This window comes from Oncorhynchus nerka, linkage group LG20 (assembly GCF_034236695.1).
Source record: "Oncorhynchus nerka isolate Pitt River linkage group LG20, Oner_Uvic_2.0, whole genome shotgun sequence".
In the NCBI taxonomy this organism is placed as follows: Eukaryota; Metazoa; Chordata; class Actinopteri; order Salmoniformes; family Salmonidae; genus Oncorhynchus; species Oncorhynchus nerka.
Genome location: NC_088415.1, coordinates 52,364,907 through 52,382,133, shown reverse-complemented (window position 1 = coordinate 52,382,133; position 17,227 = coordinate 52,364,907). Strand labels below are relative to the sequence as shown.

Below are 17,227 nucleotides of genomic sequence, written 5' to 3'. Positions count from 1 at the left end.
GTGTGTATCGAGAATGGTCCATCACCCAAAGGACATCCAGCCAACTTGACACAACTGTGGGAAGCATTGGAGTCAACATGGGCCGGCATCCCTGTGGAACGCTTTCGACTCCTTGTAGAGTCCATGACCCGACGAATGGAGGCTGTTCTTGGGGGTGAAAGGGGGTGAAACTCAATATTAAGAAGCTCTTGCTAATGTATTGTATTTACAGTCGAGTAGGTGGTAAGACGATGTGTGGTGGGCACACACAGAGTGTAAATATACCCCCTGTCATCTCAGTCAGCTGTAATGGTTGTTTTGCTCACCTGTGTGGGTGAGCACTGGCGCCATCGGTAATTATCAAGTGTGTACAGGGTGGCGAAGTGTTTGGCGGCTTGTAGCAGTATCACACGAAGACCGCCAGATGCCGCCCGTCACCTCTTGCCCATCTGAAGGTGAGTTGGAGCAGAGAGCGCGCTGCAAATATCCAAAGCCTTCAATATTATTTGCGTGAAAAGGTTAACGTTGTCCATTCCTACCCCCCCCCCCCAAAATGAATAAATATAAAACATTGGTCAATATATGACTGTATAATCATTTTGGGGGGGCTTCTTGCCCACCCGTCTCCCGGTTCATGTCACACCAGACTATTCATACCACAGACCGTCTCATCCAGAGGAGCAGATTCATTCCGTTTTCCTGGATACCAGAAGATGACACCACTCAACCACATATAGGCTACAGATGGACTAAAAACAGAAGAGCGGTGGACTTATTATTTACAATTCGGGCTATCACAATAACGTTGGGCAATCTGATCCATTTATGAATGGGAGGCAATCAATGGAGACTTGAACATTGGAGAACAACATTTTGAATAGAATTCTCCCTGGAGGACTTTTATGATCCTAGTAGGCAATTCTTCGCCCAGGTTTGCATAGGGAGATGGTGCCATAACTTTAGACTGTTGCCACAGCTATGCAATCAACTCTACAGCATGCACGAATCACAGGAATCTCCAACCTTACCGATTTCAACTGCTACAGGGGGCAATTTCTTCCCTAACCAACTGCATCAGCTCCAGTTTGAAGTCAATTCGTTTCTTCCCGGTGGTTATAATGGGAATAACGGTCACTACAGTCCTGAGATTTATGAGTTTGGGTTCCCAACCTCTTATGATTGTTATGGATCATATACGGGCTCTTCCTCTCTCACCACGGACACAGGTGCATAACGTGATTCATATCTATTGTATAATCAAACCTGTTTATTCCAGTGTGGATGTGCCCATGATCACTGAATTTCACCGTTTTCTACTCCCAAGTTTGTATGCATCAATTACGCACAGGCACATCCAAACCTGACAGCTAAGGGGGCAATACATTCCTTTTCAGAAGATGAACATAAAGTGATTTGTTTTCTCACAGAAAGATGAGAAGGATCCAGATGTCAGAATGATACATATTGATCATTAAATTACACTGTCTGCTCCAAAATGTGGATAAATCAATAACAAGCAATTAAGCACAATTATGCACATCCACAAGTGAGAGCAAGGCAGCAGTAAATTAAGTGGAGAGGGCAGAACAGTCAGAAAGCCAAAGCCAAAACTCTCCTTTTATGACTAGCCTATACTTTCCATTTTAGTAGCCTATGATGTGGAAATGTCTGTACTTTTCAGAAACATTGTGTTGGTTCTTTATGCCAGGTTTTGTTTTAAACCTAGTGCACAGGCTATATTGTGTAAATCAATGATAGGCTTACCTCCCGTGAACAGACCAAATAACACAATATTTTAGTTCTGGGTTAACCAAGATTAATGACAGACCTGCTAATGATCATACACATTTTCTCAGAGAAAGAGAAGGAGACAGAAGTCAGAATGGTAAAGGGCAATCCAAAGAAAGCCCGGACGCCTAGAACAATCTACTCCAGCCTGCAGCTGTGTGTGCTCCAGAGCAGATTCCGAATTAGGCAGTATCTGGCGCTACCTGAACGCGCCGAGATCGCGGCGTCACTGGGACTCACACAAACACAGGTGCGCTATGTTAATTTTCTGACCATGATGGAGGATTTTAAATAGCATTATATTCATTAAGTTAAATATATTTCATACAGTTGAAGTCGGAAGTTTACACCTTAGCCAAGTACATTTAAACTCAGTTTTTCACAATTCCTAACATTTAATCCTATTATAAAATCCCTGTTTTAGGTCAGTTAGGATCACCACTTTATTGTAAGAATGTGAAATGTCAGAATAATAGTAGAGAATGATTTCTTTCAGCTTTTATTTCTTTCATCACATTCCCAGTGGGTCTGTAACGGTTTTCATATAGTGAAGGAGAGTCGGACCAAACTGCAGCGTGTCGATTGCGATCCATGTTTATTTAAACAAACGTAAACACGACTAAACACGAACACTACAAACAGTAAACGAAACGAAAACCGAAAACAGCCTATACTTGTGTCAACTAACATCAACCAAGGACATCAAGACACTCAGGACAATCACCCACCACAAACTCAAAGAATATGGCTGCCTAAATATGGTTCCCAATCAGAGACAACGATAAGCACCTGCCTCTGATTGAGAACCACTCCAGACAGCCATAGACTTTGCTAGATAACCCCACTAGCTACAATCCCAAATATATACACACCAAAACACAATACAAAAACTCCATGCCACACCCTGGCCTGACCCAATACATGAAGAAAAACACAAAATACTTACACCAAGGCATGACAGAACCCCCCCCCCCCCCCCCCTAAGGTGCGGACTCCCGAACGCACCTCAAAACAATAGGGAGGGTCCGGGTGGGTGTCTGTCCATGGTAGCGGCTCCGGCGCGGGACGTGGAACCCACTCAGTCAATGTCTTAGTCCCCTCTCCTCGCGTCCCTGGATAGACCACCCTCGCCGCCAACCATGGCCTAGTAGTCCTCACCCAGAACCCCACTGGACTGAGGAGCAGATCGGGAGTGAGGGGAAGCTCGGGAGTGAGAGAAAGCTCGGGAGTGGGAGAAAGCTCGGGAGAAAGCTCGGGAGAAAGCTCGGGAGAAAGCTCGGGAGTGAGAGAAAGCTCGGGAGTGAGAGAAAGCTCGGGAGTGAGAGGGAGCTCGGGAGTGAGAGGGAGCTCGGGAGTGAGAGGGAGCTCGGGAGTGAGAGGGAGCTCGGGAGTGAGAGGGAGCTCGGGAGTGAGAGGGAGCTCAGGAGTGAGAGGGAGCTCAGGAGTGAGAGGCAGGTAGATAGATCTACCAGATCCTGGCTGGCTGGTGGTCTCAGCAGATCCTGGCTGACTGGCAGATCCTGGCCGACTGGCAGATCCTGGCTGACTGGCAGATCTGGAAGAGTCTGGTTGACTGGCAGATCTGGAAGAGTCTGGCTGACTGGCAGATCTGGAAGAGTCTGGCTGACTGGCAGATCTGGAAGATCCTGGCTGACTGGCGGATCCTGGCTGACTGGCAGATCCTGGCCGACTGGCAGATCCTGGCCGACTGGCAGATCCTGGCCGACTGGCAGATCCTGGCCGACTGGCAGATCCTGGCCGACTGGCAGATCCTGGCCGACTGGCAGATCCTGGCCGACTGGCAGATCCTGGCCGACTGGCAGATCCTGGCCGACTGGCACTTCTGGCGGATCCTGGCTGACTGGTGGATCTAACTGATCCTGACAGACTGGCGACGCTGGGCAGACTGGCGGCGCTGGGCAGACTGGCGGCGCTGGGCAGACTGGCGGCACTGGCTGCTCCATGCAGACTGGCTGCTTCATGCAGACCGGCAGCTCTGGCTGCTCCATGCAGACCGGCAGCTCTGGCTGCGCTGAACAGGCAGGAGACTCCAGCAGCGCTGTAGAGGAGGAAGGCTCCGACAGCGCTGGAGAGGCGGGAGACTCCGGCAGCGCAGGAGAGGCGGGAGACTCCGGCAGCGCTGGAGAGGCGAGGCGCACTGTAGGCCTGATGCGTGGTGCTGGTACTGGTGGTACTGGACCGAGGACACGCACAGGAAGCCTGGTGCGGGGAGCTGCTACCGGAGGGCTGGGGTGTGGAGGTGGTACTTGATAGACCGGACCGTGCAGGCGCACTGGAGCTCTTGAGCACCGAGCCTGCCCAACCTTACCTGGCTCGATGCCCACTCTAGCCCGGCCGATCCGAGGAGCTGGAATATACCTCACCGGGCTATGCACCCGCACTGGGGACACCGTGCGCACCACTGCATAACACGGTGCCTGCCCGGTCTCTCTAGCCCCCCGGTAAGCACAGGGAGTTTGCGCAGGTCTCCTACCTGGCGTAGCCATTCTCCCTGTGAGCCACCCCCCAATAATTTTTTGGGGCTGACTCCCGGTCTTCCATCCGCTCTGCCGTGCTAGCTCCTCATAATGCCGCCTCTCTGCTTTTGCTGCCTCCAGCTCGGCTTTGGGGCGACAATAATCTCCAGGCTGATCCCAGGGTCCTTTACCGTCCAGTTCCTCCTCCCATGTCCATTTCTCCAGGTGGTGCAACCTCTCCCACTGTAGCTGCTGCTGCTCCTGCTGCTGCTGCCTCTGTTGCCTCTTCTCCTGTTGCACCTTTGGGCGGCTACACTCCCCTGGTTTAGCCCAGGGTCCTCTCCCGTCGAGGATCTCCTCCCATGTCCAGAAATCCTTCTTACGCATCTCCTCTTTGGGCTGCTCCTGCCTGTTGACACGCTACTTGGTCCGTTTGTGGTGGGTGATTCTGTAACGGCTTTCTAATGGTGAAGGAGAGTCGGACCAAACTGCAGCGTGTCGATTGCGATCCATGTTTATTTAAACAAACGTAAACACGACTAAACACGAACACTACAAACAATAAACGAAACGAAAACAGCCTATACTTGTGTCAACTAACATCAAACAAGGACATCAAGACACTCAGGACAATCACCCACCACAAACTCAAAGAATATGGCTGCCTAAATATGGTTCCCAATCAGAGACAACGATAAGCACCTGCCTCTGATTGAGAACCACTCCAGACAGCCATAGACTTTGCTAGATAACCCCACTAGCTACAATCCCAAATATATACATACCAAAACCCCAAGACAAAACACACCACAATACAAAAACTCCATGCCACACCCTGGCCTGACCCAATACATGAAGAAAAACACAAAATACTTAGACCAGGGCGTGACAGGGTCTGACTTTTACATACACTCAATTCATATTTGGTAGCATTGCCTTTACATTGTTTAACTTGGGTCAAACGTTTTGGGTAGCCTTCCAAAAGCTTCCCACAATAAGTCGGGTGAATTTTAGCCCATTCCTCCTGACAGACCTGATGTCAGGTCAGAACTGAGTCAGGTTTGTAGGCCTCCTTGCTCGCACATGCTTTTTCAGTTCTGCCCACACATTTTCTGTGGGATTGAGGTCAGGGCTTTGTGATGGCCACTCCAATACCTTGACTTTGTTGTCCTGAAGTAATTTTGCCACAACTTTGGAAGTATGCTTGGAGTCAAGCTTTAACCAAGCTTTAACATCCTGACTGATGTCTTGAGATGTTGCTTCAATATATCTACATCATTTCCCTTCCTCATGATGCCATCTATTGTGTGAAGTGCACCAGTCCCTCCTGCAGCAAAGCACCCCCACTACATGATGCCGCCACCCCCATGCTTCACGGTTGGGATAGTGTTCTTCGGCTTGCACACCCTCCCCCTTTTTCCTCCAAACATAACGATGGTCATTATGGCCAAACAGTTCTATTTTTGTTTAATCAGACCGGAGGACATTTCTCCAAAAAGTATGATTTTTGTCCCCATCTGCAGTTGCAAACCGTAGTCTGGCTTTTTTTATGGCAGTTTGGGATTGATTTGCACTTTTCGCACACCAAAGTACGTTCATCTTTAGGAGACAACGCATTTCCTTCCTGAGCGGTATGACGGCTGCGTGGTCTCATGGTGTTTACACTTGCATACTATTGTTTGTACAGATGAACATGGTACCTTCAGGCGTTTGGAAATTGCTCCCAACAATGAACCAGACCTGTGGAGGTCTACAATTTTTTTCTGAGGTCTTGGCTGATTTCTTTTGATTTTCCCATGATGTCAAGCAAAGAGGCACAGAGTTTAAAGGTAGGCCTAAAAAATACATCCACAGGTTCACCTCCAATTGACTCAAATTATGTCAATTAGCCTATCAGAAGTTTCTAAAGCCATGACATTATTTCCTGGAATTTTCCAAGCTGTTTAAAGGGACAGTCAACATAGTGCATGTAAACTTCTGACCTACTGGATTTGTGATACAGTGAATTATAAATTAAATAATCTGTCTGTAAACCATTGTTGAAAAAATGACTTATGTCATGTACAAAGTAGATGTCCTAACCGACTTGCGAAAACTATAGTATGTTAACAAGAAATTTGTGGAGCGGTTGAAAAACGAGTTTTAATGACTCCAACCTAAGTGTATGTAAACTTTCGACTTCAACTGTAGGTCTACTCCTCTCCCTTCATGTCTATCCTTGCTGGAGATGTAAGGTACTTGACTGGAGGTAGCAGTGCGCTTGTACATATGATGGGAATTTCAAACATCCCCTATACTTGTGCATGTCTACTCCTCTCCCTGCATGTCTACTCCTCTCCCTGCATGTCTACTCCTCTCCCTTCATGTCTACTCCTCTCCCTGCATGTCTACTCCTCTCCCTGCATGTCTACTCCTCTCCCTGCATGTCTACTCCTCTCCCTTCATGTCTACTCCTCTCCCTGCATGTCTACTCCTCTCCCTGCATGTCTACTCCTCTCCCTGCATGTCTACTCCTCTCCCTGCATGTCTACTCCTCTCCCTGCATGTCTACTCCTCTCCCTTCATGTCTACTCCTCTCCCTGCATGTCTACTCCTCTCCCTGCATGTCTACTCCTCTCCCTTCATGTCTACTCCTCTCCCTGCATGTCTACTCCTCTCCCTGCATGTCTACTCCTCTCCCTGCATGTCTACTCCTTTCCCTGCATGTCTACTCCTCTCCCTTCATGTCTACTCCTCTCCCTGCATGTCTACTCCTCTCCCTGCATGTCTACTCCTCTCCCTGCATGTCTACTCCTCTCCCAGGTGAAGATCTGGTTCCAGAACCGTCGCTCCAAGTTGAAGAAGCTGTGGAGAAATGGGCAGATGCCACCAGGACAGCAGGAGACCCCCTGTGACTCCCCTCGGTCCAGCAGCTCTCCTCGACCAACAGCGGTGCACTGGGGCCCCCAGAATCACAGGATTACAGAGATAAGCAAAGAGTGGGACTTTAGGCCTCCGAACACAAGCGCCCCATTCTTTTACAGTAACTACTCTTGGTACTCATCTGACTGTGGCACTCTCCCAGCTGAATCCCATACTACATCAGCAATCTAGTCCTACAGATGATGTGGGACCAAAGATACTGAAAACCTGCAAAAGGGAAAAGCTGTATGTGTATGTCGTACTCCAATGTTTGACTAGTTTATTTCAATGAATTCCTACACGTTTGAGATTAACGTTGTTCAGATTCAATATTCTGTAACAAATGTGCCATGTTGTACAGAAAGGAAGAATGTAGCCTATGGAATTTATCCTCTACGGGATCGGTGTCCCTAAACCGGGACGGTTGCTGTTAACGTGCGCTAATGTGACTAGAATGACGTTGTAAGTAACAGCCAACTGTCCAGGACATAGACATGTCTTATATGGGCAGAAAGCTTAAAATGATTGTTAATCTAACTGCACTGTCCAATTTACAGTAGCTATTACAGTGAAAATATACCATGCTATTGTTTGAGGAGAGTGCACATCAAAACGCTTTTACCATGGCAATTGGTTTGATACATTCACCTCTGAAGGTAAATAATGGACTTCCATTCAGTAACCTTGCTCTGATTTGTCATCCTGAGGGTCCCAGAGATAAAATGTAGCATAGTTTTGTTTGATAAATCCATTTCTATATTCAAATGTAGGAACTACAGTTTGAACCCCTGTTTTCTCTGGCCCCACACCCACTCCGCCCACACATCTAAATGTGTGAAGGTTAGTGTCTTTTCTGTAGGGAAGCTAATTATCCATCATGTATGACATTCCTGGGAGGGTGTAAACTTAATTTCTTTATTACAATAGCATTTTGTATGTTCTCTATAGTTATGTACTTGAAGATGTATCAATTGATGAATTCGGCTCATTTGGAAAAACTCCTGGCAGACTGAAACTTTGCACACACACTGCTGCCATCTGGTGGCCAAAATCTAAATTGCGCCTAAACTCCTATCTGATAATATGGCCTTTCTCTTGCATTTCAAAGATGATGGAACAGATCTAATGTGTTATATTCTCCTATATTAATTTCACATGTCCACAAACTTTAAAGTGCTTCCTTTCAAATGGTATCAAGAATATGCATATCCTTGCTTCAGGTCCTGAGCTACAGGCAGATAGATTTGGGTATGTCATTTTAGGTGATAAAAAAAAGGGGGGGTAAGATCCTGAAGAGGTTTTAAAGGGATAGTGCAATATTTTGGCAATCAACCCATCTTTATACTTACCCAGAGTCAGATGTACTCATGGATACCATTTTTATATCTCTGCGTGCAGTTTGAAGGAAGTTACTAACTAGCAATGTGCAATGACTGGCAGTCTATTGGAACAGCTAGACTTCCAGTCAATGTGCTAATACTAGTTAGCATTTGCGCTAACGCTACTGTAGTACCTATGACTTAATCGGACTCTGGGTAAGTAGAAAAAGGCCTTGACTGACAAAATCCTACCCGATCCCATTAAAATACATCGCGTCGGTAGAATCAGTCTCCTCAGTGATATAAATGGGACATGGTTCCTAATTGAACAAGAGCGAGTACAAAATAAGTCGCTAACAATGTAGAGCTGGAGGTTGATGTCATTAGAGATTATTAGTAGATCAGAAAATGTTATGAAGCCAAACACAGCATCAATAACATCCCATCATGACATAATCAGCCCAGTAGACGTACGATACTCTGCAAACCTTGCAGTCCTAACAACGTTAACACAGGATAATCTTATGATGATGTCAATCATAGCAAATAATGTGCTCCTCTGATTGAAATCAATTTGATTTCATGAATGGAAAAGTCCTAGTCCAAATAAATTATAGCAACATTGACCACATATCGTTTCCAAATATTTTTGTCAGACAAAAAAAGTGAAATGTCAATTAGGATATTTTGCAACGTTAACACACACACTCACTAAAGTTGACATCAATACACACTGATATACATAGGAAATGTGACAGACTTATAGTGAAAGGCATCCCTTCACCCATGGTCATATCATTGTCATTAGCTGTCTGATGAAAGAGATATTTAGGATTTGTCCAACATAGAGTAGGTGAACCACAGAAAACTGTTGCTGTGTTGTACTTACCGTGGTGCAAAATGACTGGGTGGCAGCGTAGCCTAGTGGTTAGAGCGTTGGACTAGTAACCGGAAGGTTGCGAGTTCAAACCCCCGAGCTGACAAGGTACAAATCTGTCGTTCTGCCCCTGAACAGGCAGTTAACCCACTGTTCCCAGGCCATCATTGAAAATAAGAATGTGTTCTTAACTGACTTGCCTGGTTAAATAAAGGTAAAAATTAAAAGTAGGAGCCTATGCCATGTCCAATAAAGTAGGGACATGGCATGGAAACCATTGGAGTGGGTTATACCACTGTAGGGACAGTAGATTACACAAAACAACAGAGGTATCCTGTGTTATAACACACAGTGGAGCCCCAGGTTTACAGGCAGCGATAGCCTCGTCTCTACACTTCCTGGCTGTCTCTGCAAGCTTTTGCCCAACCTCGTCCACACAGCCTATCAGGAATGTCTAGGAGGTGTCACCATGGTAACCCTCCAGATAGACCTGATGAATGGGGGAGGGGGATCAGGAATGTGGATTGTGCATAAGAGGGATAAAACTCAAGGTCAAATCAACGTTGATAATGTCTCCATCTTGTAGTTGCAGGGTGTCAGGTATGCCATGGCAGATTGTAGTTGCCGGGTGTCAGGTATGCCATGGCAGACCACGTTATTGACGAGGTGCAGACTGATTTGGGGAAACCCCCATATCTCAGGAGGGGAAGGGTATGCGTTGTGACGAATCGTCTCCTGGTGGACGATGAAATCTATCTCCTCTGTCGTCATGCCAACCTGGGGTCAGAGATGAGCACAGCAGGCTGCTAGCACAGCACAGCAGGCTGCTAGCTTGCACACAGTGTCGCTTCCGCATGCTATGCACCAGAGAAAACCCGTGCCCGAAAGGCGGGGGCGAAAGACAAAGTCTACGGGTCGCCCCCCACTAACACAGTAGGAGGGAGGCTGGGGCGAGACAGTAGCTGTGTTCGAATACCCATACCTCATATTTAATGAGTATAAAACTACATACTATTAGTTAATTGTAGTATACTGTAAACGTACGGTATCCTTTCAGTTGAGCGTCCTCACACTTCGTCGGAAGTTGATGTTTGCTATGCAACCTCTTGCTAGCTTGTTAGCGTAACAAATTACTAGCTAACGTTAATTCATTATTCTGCCCTCTGGTACTCAGACGAGTGCTCTGAAATCGGAGTAGATAGCCAGAGCGAATTTAGGAAAGCACCCGAGTGTCCAGCTAAGCTAACAATGGCGGGATTAATCAAGTCAATAAACGTTGTGTAGTTAGTTAGATAACATATAGTTAATATACTGGCAAATGTAATGTTTAAGTAGTCAACTATAACGTTAGGTAGCTAGCTAACAACATACTGCTGTAATAATACGCTATGTGGTTGGTAAGGGTAGCTAACAAATTGTCAGCCAACATAACTGAATAAGGTAACTTATTTGAAAAGTCTTTACTTTATTACATTGCTCAATATTTTCTTAACACTTGTCATAATTAGTTAAAGCAATGAATTTGTATCTGCTCTCGTACTTCGACTGCATATTTCCTCCATTTCATTCAAATCTGGAAACAATGTGAAGCCACACCCATTTCCTGATTAATTGCATTATGGGCCCTAAAATACGGAAATAGCGTCCTCTGCGTTTATATTTAATATTTTGGAGAATTTAGTACGATATAGGTACATGTCGCCACCTTCTGTATTGGCTATGTATCAGCCTACTAGGCATTTGCTTTGCAAACTGTACTGTTTTTGTTTTATCTGCAAAAGGCAAACAGACTACTGCAACCAACCATAGATATACAGTAGGGCGAATACTGGCAATACGTGCAGCATCAAAATTGGCAAGAAAATAACAGAATTCTTTAACCAGGGGCGGGGCCTTTGCCAGGGTTGCAATCTGAGCCCTGCACTCTTCAATATTTACATAAACGAATTGGCCACTATTCTAGTAAAAAACCTCAGCCCCTGGTGTTAGTCTCCACAATTCAGAGGTTAAATGCCTGCTCTTCGCAGATGACCCATGCCTGCTGTCACCCACACCACCTGGGCCCTGGCAATAAACCCCCAAAATACTAAAATAATTTCCCAGAGAAGATCCAGATCTCAGGGAATTAGACAAAAGTTCTCAATTGGTACAAAATATATAGAGTACTGCACACACTGTAATTACTTATGTTTAAAAATAAGCTCAACGGACACCTTAATGATGCAGTGAATGAACTGAGAGAGAAAGCACGCAACACATTCTACGACATTAAAAAACAAATTCAAATTGAAATTTGTCTAAAACGAATTGAATGTGTCATTGAACCAATTGCACTTTATGGCAGCGAGATGTGGGGTCCACTTGCAAAACAAGATTTAACCCAATGGGACAAACACCCCATTGAAACCCTGCATGCAGAGTTCTGTAAGATTCTCCTACATGTCCAGAGAAAAATGTGGGAGCAAACGGTACATATAGGGATAAACATAATACCGTAGAGCAAAGGTGTACATTAGACCACAAGGGGATGGGGACACACTTAGAGTGCATTTGCCATTCTGGTAAAAACAGGAAACCAAAAAATAACAGACGTAATGGCCAAAGCCATAAAATGCATAAATGTTTAGGGTAAAATGCATTGTCTATTGTAGAGGACAGGAAACCAAAGCAAGGCCATGAGTGCATAGGACAGCTGGACATACTGAGGTCAGAGGGACACACAAAGGAGGGGGTCAGCCAAATGACCAACTGATGGACTTTAGACATAGTACATATATTATTTTTAGGACATGAAGATTCTGAAGGAATGTTAGAAGAGACACATAGTCTACGAGTCCTAATAAGGACAGACATACAAAAGAACACACCAAGCTAAACATAAGGGGCCTGTAGGATAAGATGGGCATGTATTATTTTTGGGACATGAAGAGGTCCTGCCACCATTATAACTTAACTGAAAGCAGATATGGGCGTTATTGGGCGTGAACAAGCAGGAAGCACAGATAGAAAGATAATGGTGGCAGATGGATTGAGGGAAGTAACTTAATTTGCATGTGAGATGGACTCATATGTTGTATGTGTATAAATACAGAGCCAGAGCTTAGAGAAGGGAGTTGTTCTGCGGACCAGCTCGGCTTCTGATACTGTATGTTTGTATTAAAAGCCTATATTGAATTCACAAGTTCTTGTAAGTGTTATATTTTGAAACGATTCTCCACGACAAAAACTACAAACAATGCATGCAGGACAGAATTAGGCCAATATCCACTAGTAAAAAAACATTTTAAAAAGAGCAATTAAGTTTTGGAAACATCTAAAATACAGTGCAATGCAATGCCAAGAGCTGAGCAGAGAAAAGAGTCCCCTCATCCAGCTGAGTTCACAAACCTGTTCTACTAACACACTGAAGTCTCAGGGCCAGAACATCCAATCAATCAGAATTAACCAAATTACATCAAAGTCAAAACAAATCTACATTACTTATTGGGAAACACAAGCACAAAGCAAAATGCAGTGCTATCTGGCCCTAAAATGACAGTACACCGTGGCAAACTATTTGAACATGGTTCTTGATCAAAACCTTAGAAAAACCTTGACAAAGTACAGGCTCAGCGAGCACAGCCTTGCCATTGAGAAGGGTAGACACATGAAAACATGGCTCCCTCTAGAGGAAAGGCTGTGCAACCACGGCACCACAGCAGAACCGGAGACAGCTGCATTTCCTGACAAAATGTTTAAAAAATATATAAAACAATTAGAGAGTGTAATTTCCCTAAATGTGAAACCTTTATTCAAGGTATCAAATACCTCTCTGATGAGGATAGACTACCCGTCCTGTTGGGGGAAGACGCAGAGAGCTGTGGGTTGGCAGCGCACTACATTGCTGCCTGCCATAAAATGAGAGAGAGAGAGAGAGAGGAGAGAGAGAGAGAGAGATGAGAGAGAGAGAGAGAGAGAGAGAGAGAGAGAGAGAGAGAGAGAGAGAGAGAGAGAGAGAGAGAGAGAGAGAGAGAGAGAGAGAGAGAGAGAGTCCGTGTTAAACTGATGTCAGATCAGCGGAAAGGGGGAAAGTTTACACACAGTGTTTCAAATTTGGTTTATGATTTTGATTAAATCTGGTGAACAATGGGATGTGAAAAACTTGGAATTTGAAATGAGACCCTATAGACAATCTAGCAAACAGAATATTTAGTTGGCCTTCACAATGTATAGGATTACAGCATTTGGATTAGGCTAATTATTGGATTATTGCTTCAGGGTTTCCAGTCTACCAGGTTGTGTGAGTTTCAGTCTCAGAGAGAACCTACAGGCCATTAAATTATTGGTTGACGTCGGGCTGGGCCCAAGCTCGTAGACGGCCCAAGAGGCAAAAAATAAAATAAATAAAAACATTTAAATGTATAATTGTTTTTTTTATCCAACTACATGAGCCTGCTCTCAATGTTCAAAATACAGCAGAGTGCAAAATTTAGCAACAGATGATCAATAGTTTATAAAAATTAACTGTGGAATACATTTTTATCACAAGCACATACATGTATCTGCCAAAATTAAGAAAACACCCAAATAAAGTGTCTTAAAATGGTGTTGCGCCACCACGAACTGCCAGAACAGCTTCAAAGTGCCTTGGCATAGATTCTACAAGTAGACATAAACCATGCAGAGGAGAATGCATCCCACACCATAACATATACTTTGTATCCCTTGTTAACTCAAGTGTTTCCTTTATTTTGGCAGTTACATGTATGCCTACAATCAGGAAGGCTGCAGTTTGGGCAGTATGCACGCCAAATATAGGCTACAGCTTGTTCCTTGTGGCCATAGATTTATAATCCATTAAAAGGGTTTTGTAACCTCTTACCCTGGCAATTTGACTGTTAAACTAATGGGTACAGTAGCAATGGATGCCAGTCCTGATTTGAATGGAAAGTGCCATCTATGGATTATATTTCTATGGTTGATTGGGGCTGTCGGTTTTCGCATTGCAGATGTATTTATATTTGTATGTACGGTTTAGAAATCAGAAGACTAATCTGTCTGTGGAACTAATAGAAACCATTTTTTTCTCAACACCTCCCAATTTGTAGCGAACAGCAGCACTATTTTTCAAAGTAGCTCATTTTGAGACAGGCTGTTGCCAAGATGAGGGGCCTATGATTTTTTAATCCGGTCCTGGCTGAGTAAAGCCAAGAAGTATGCTTTGATAACCTATAAAAAGGCGATGATGCTCAGGAATAGACTGTATTTTCCTCTTAAGACATTTCATATTTTATTTGTTCAATAAATTCACTTCGACTTGGACTGATAAATGAAAGTAAGTAATAATACAATCAATAAAAAAGTGAGCTCTGGTGCAATTTGAGACGATTGCATCAAACCCACTAGTCTAGTGTGGTGTGTCCATCTGTCTTTTTGTGCTAAAGGTTGGGGCGTGTCGTGTGTTCATTTCGCTGTAGTAATCGCGTGACAACATTCCACGGTTTGAGCATTCCACGGGTGATGTAATGATATGTTTATTGCACGGGTTTGAAATGTGAGCATGAAATTAGACCACTACCTCACTGACCGCTATTCAGATCAATTAACCTGGTCACACCAAAAAAAATGTAGTTTGGGAAAACAAAATAATAAACCAGGTGTATTCCAGGTGTATTTCTGCATGCGTAGCCCCATAGGCATACAGGTAACTGCCAAAAATAAAGGAAACGCTTGAGTAAACAAGGGATACAAAGTATATGTTATGATGTGGGGTGCATTCTCCTGGCATGGTTTATGTCTACTTGTAGAATCTATGCCAAGGCACTTTTAAAGCTGTTCTGGCAGCTCGTGGTGATACAACACCCCTTTACAGTTTTTTACAATCGTTAACAGGCAGAGGAGTAACTGGACCAGGCAGAGGAGTAACTGGACCAGGCAGAGGAGTAGTCGGACCAGGACAAGGGAGAAGGAGAGGTAGGGGGAGAGGAGTAAGAATGCGTGGTGGTGTTCAAAGGAGAGTAAGAGCTGTTGTCACTGATGAAATGAGAGCCGCCATCATAGACCCTGTGATAAACCGTGTTCTATCACTGAGAGAGACTGGTGAAAAAGTCCAGCCTAATACTATGGTCTATCACTGAGAGAGGCTGGTGAAAAAGTCCAGCCTAATACTGGAGCCATGCAATCATGGGTCTATCACTGAGAGAGGCTGGTGAAAGAGTCCAGCCCAATCTCAGATGGTCAACCTTGGCTTCCATTATCCAGAATTTTCAGCAAACCAACAGGTAAGTAATGCATTTCACAAAGGCTTCTTCTATCATTACTGTTTCTATGTCCACAGTAACTGTAGGCCACCAGTCCCAATGCAAATACATATGTTGTATTTTTGTTCCTCTAAAGCACATATGTCAGAGTCAAGGCCCGCGGGCCACATCCGGCCCGCAAGAAGGTTTTTTACGGCCCCTGGGATGATCTTGATTTATTATTAGAACCGGCCCGCAGCAAGCCGGCAGCCCGCAGATCTTTTACACGCACCAATACTACATTTCCCACAATGCAAAGGTGACGCACCGAGCAGTAGGCTGCTTCATTTCAATATTTATTGGCACAGCAGTCGTCAGCATCACAGTAAAATTAACTTTCAGATACCCATCAAAAATGGCAAAACGGAAGGTGGATACTGAGAACCGGGGGTTTCAAACAAGGTGGGAGTCGGAGTATATGTTCACGAAGGTAGCTGGAAAACCTGTGTGTCTTCTGTGTGGAGAAAGTGTGGCGGTACTGAAAGAGTATAATCTGAGACGACATTATGAAACGAAACACGCGGACAAAAACAAGAATATGGACATGGAACAAAGGCTACAAAGGCAGAGGAATTAAAACGAGGCCTCAAATCTCGACAGGCTCTGTTCAAAAAGCCAAATCACAAGGCCAGGCTGCTGTCAAGGCCAGTTTTATTTTGGCAGAAGAGATCGCTAAATCAGCCCGGCCATTTACGGAGGGGATTTCATCAAAAACTGCATGATTAAAGTTTGTGACGAAGTTTGCCCAGAAAAAGGCAACTCTTTTTAAATGTGAGTCTGAGCAGAAACACCATTGCCGAGAGAGTAGACCAGTTGTCCATCAATCTAAAAGAGCAGCTTGTGAAAAAGGGAAAAGATTTTATTGCATATTCCTTGGCTGTGGATGAGAGCACCGACATTTCTGACATTGCCCAGTTGTCAATTTTCATCCGCGGAGTGGACTCCAACCTAAGCGTGACAGAGGAGTTTTTGGCTTTACGTCCTATGCATGGCACAACTACGGGCATGATTTGTATGAAGAGGTGTCAAGATGTGTAAATGAGATGGAGCTGCCTTGGGAAAAACTCGTGGGTTTGACAACCGACGGAGCACCTGCGATGTGTGGACACAGGAGCGGACTGGTGGCGAAGATACGGGAAAAGATGCAAGAGGAAAACGCGACAGGTGAGCTGACAGCTTATCATTGTATCATACACCAGGAAGCGTTGTGCGGTAAAGCCTTGAAAATGGAGCATGTAATGAGCATCATCACGCGCACAGTTAACTTTATCAGAGCCAAAGGTTTGAATCACCGCCAGTTCAAGGCATTTCTGACGGAGTTAGAAACGGAGCATGGTGATTTGCCTTATCACACAGAGGTGCGATGGCTAAGCCAGGGAAAGGTGCTTCAAAGATGTTTCGAGCTTCGTGAGGAGATTTGTCTGTTCTTGGACAGCAAAGGGAAAGACACAACACAACTCCGAGACGAAATGTTTCTGTGTGAAATGGCTTTTCTGTGTGACATTACGAGTCATCTGAATGCAATAAACTTGCAGCTGCAGGGTCGGGATCGTGTCATCTCTGATATGTACAGTACAGTGAAGGCATTTAAAACCAAACTGACTCTGT

The 17,227-nt window shown here is 44.8% G+C and overlaps 1 protein-coding gene and 1 pseudogene across 1 annotated transcript; one reads left to right on the top strand and one right to left on the bottom strand.

Annotated features, from left to right (window-relative positions):
* The first annotated feature begins 288 nt into the window (after window positions 1-288).
* Window positions 289-7,337, top strand: LOC115101540 (homeobox protein Dlx2b-like). The gene is made up of 4 exons (XM_065006069.1): window positions 289-332; window positions 976-1,205; window positions 1,836-2,017; window positions 7,047-7,337. Exons 1-4 carry the CDS (start codon window positions 289-291, stop codon window positions 7,335-7,337), a joined length of 747 nt encoding a protein of 248 aa, XP_064862141.1.
* Window positions 7,338-8,920: 1,583 nt separating this feature from the next.
* Window positions 8,921-10,112, bottom strand: LOC115101539 (methionine aminopeptidase 1D, mitochondrial-like; annotated as a pseudogene).
* Window positions 10,113-17,227: the final 7,115 nt, after the last annotated feature.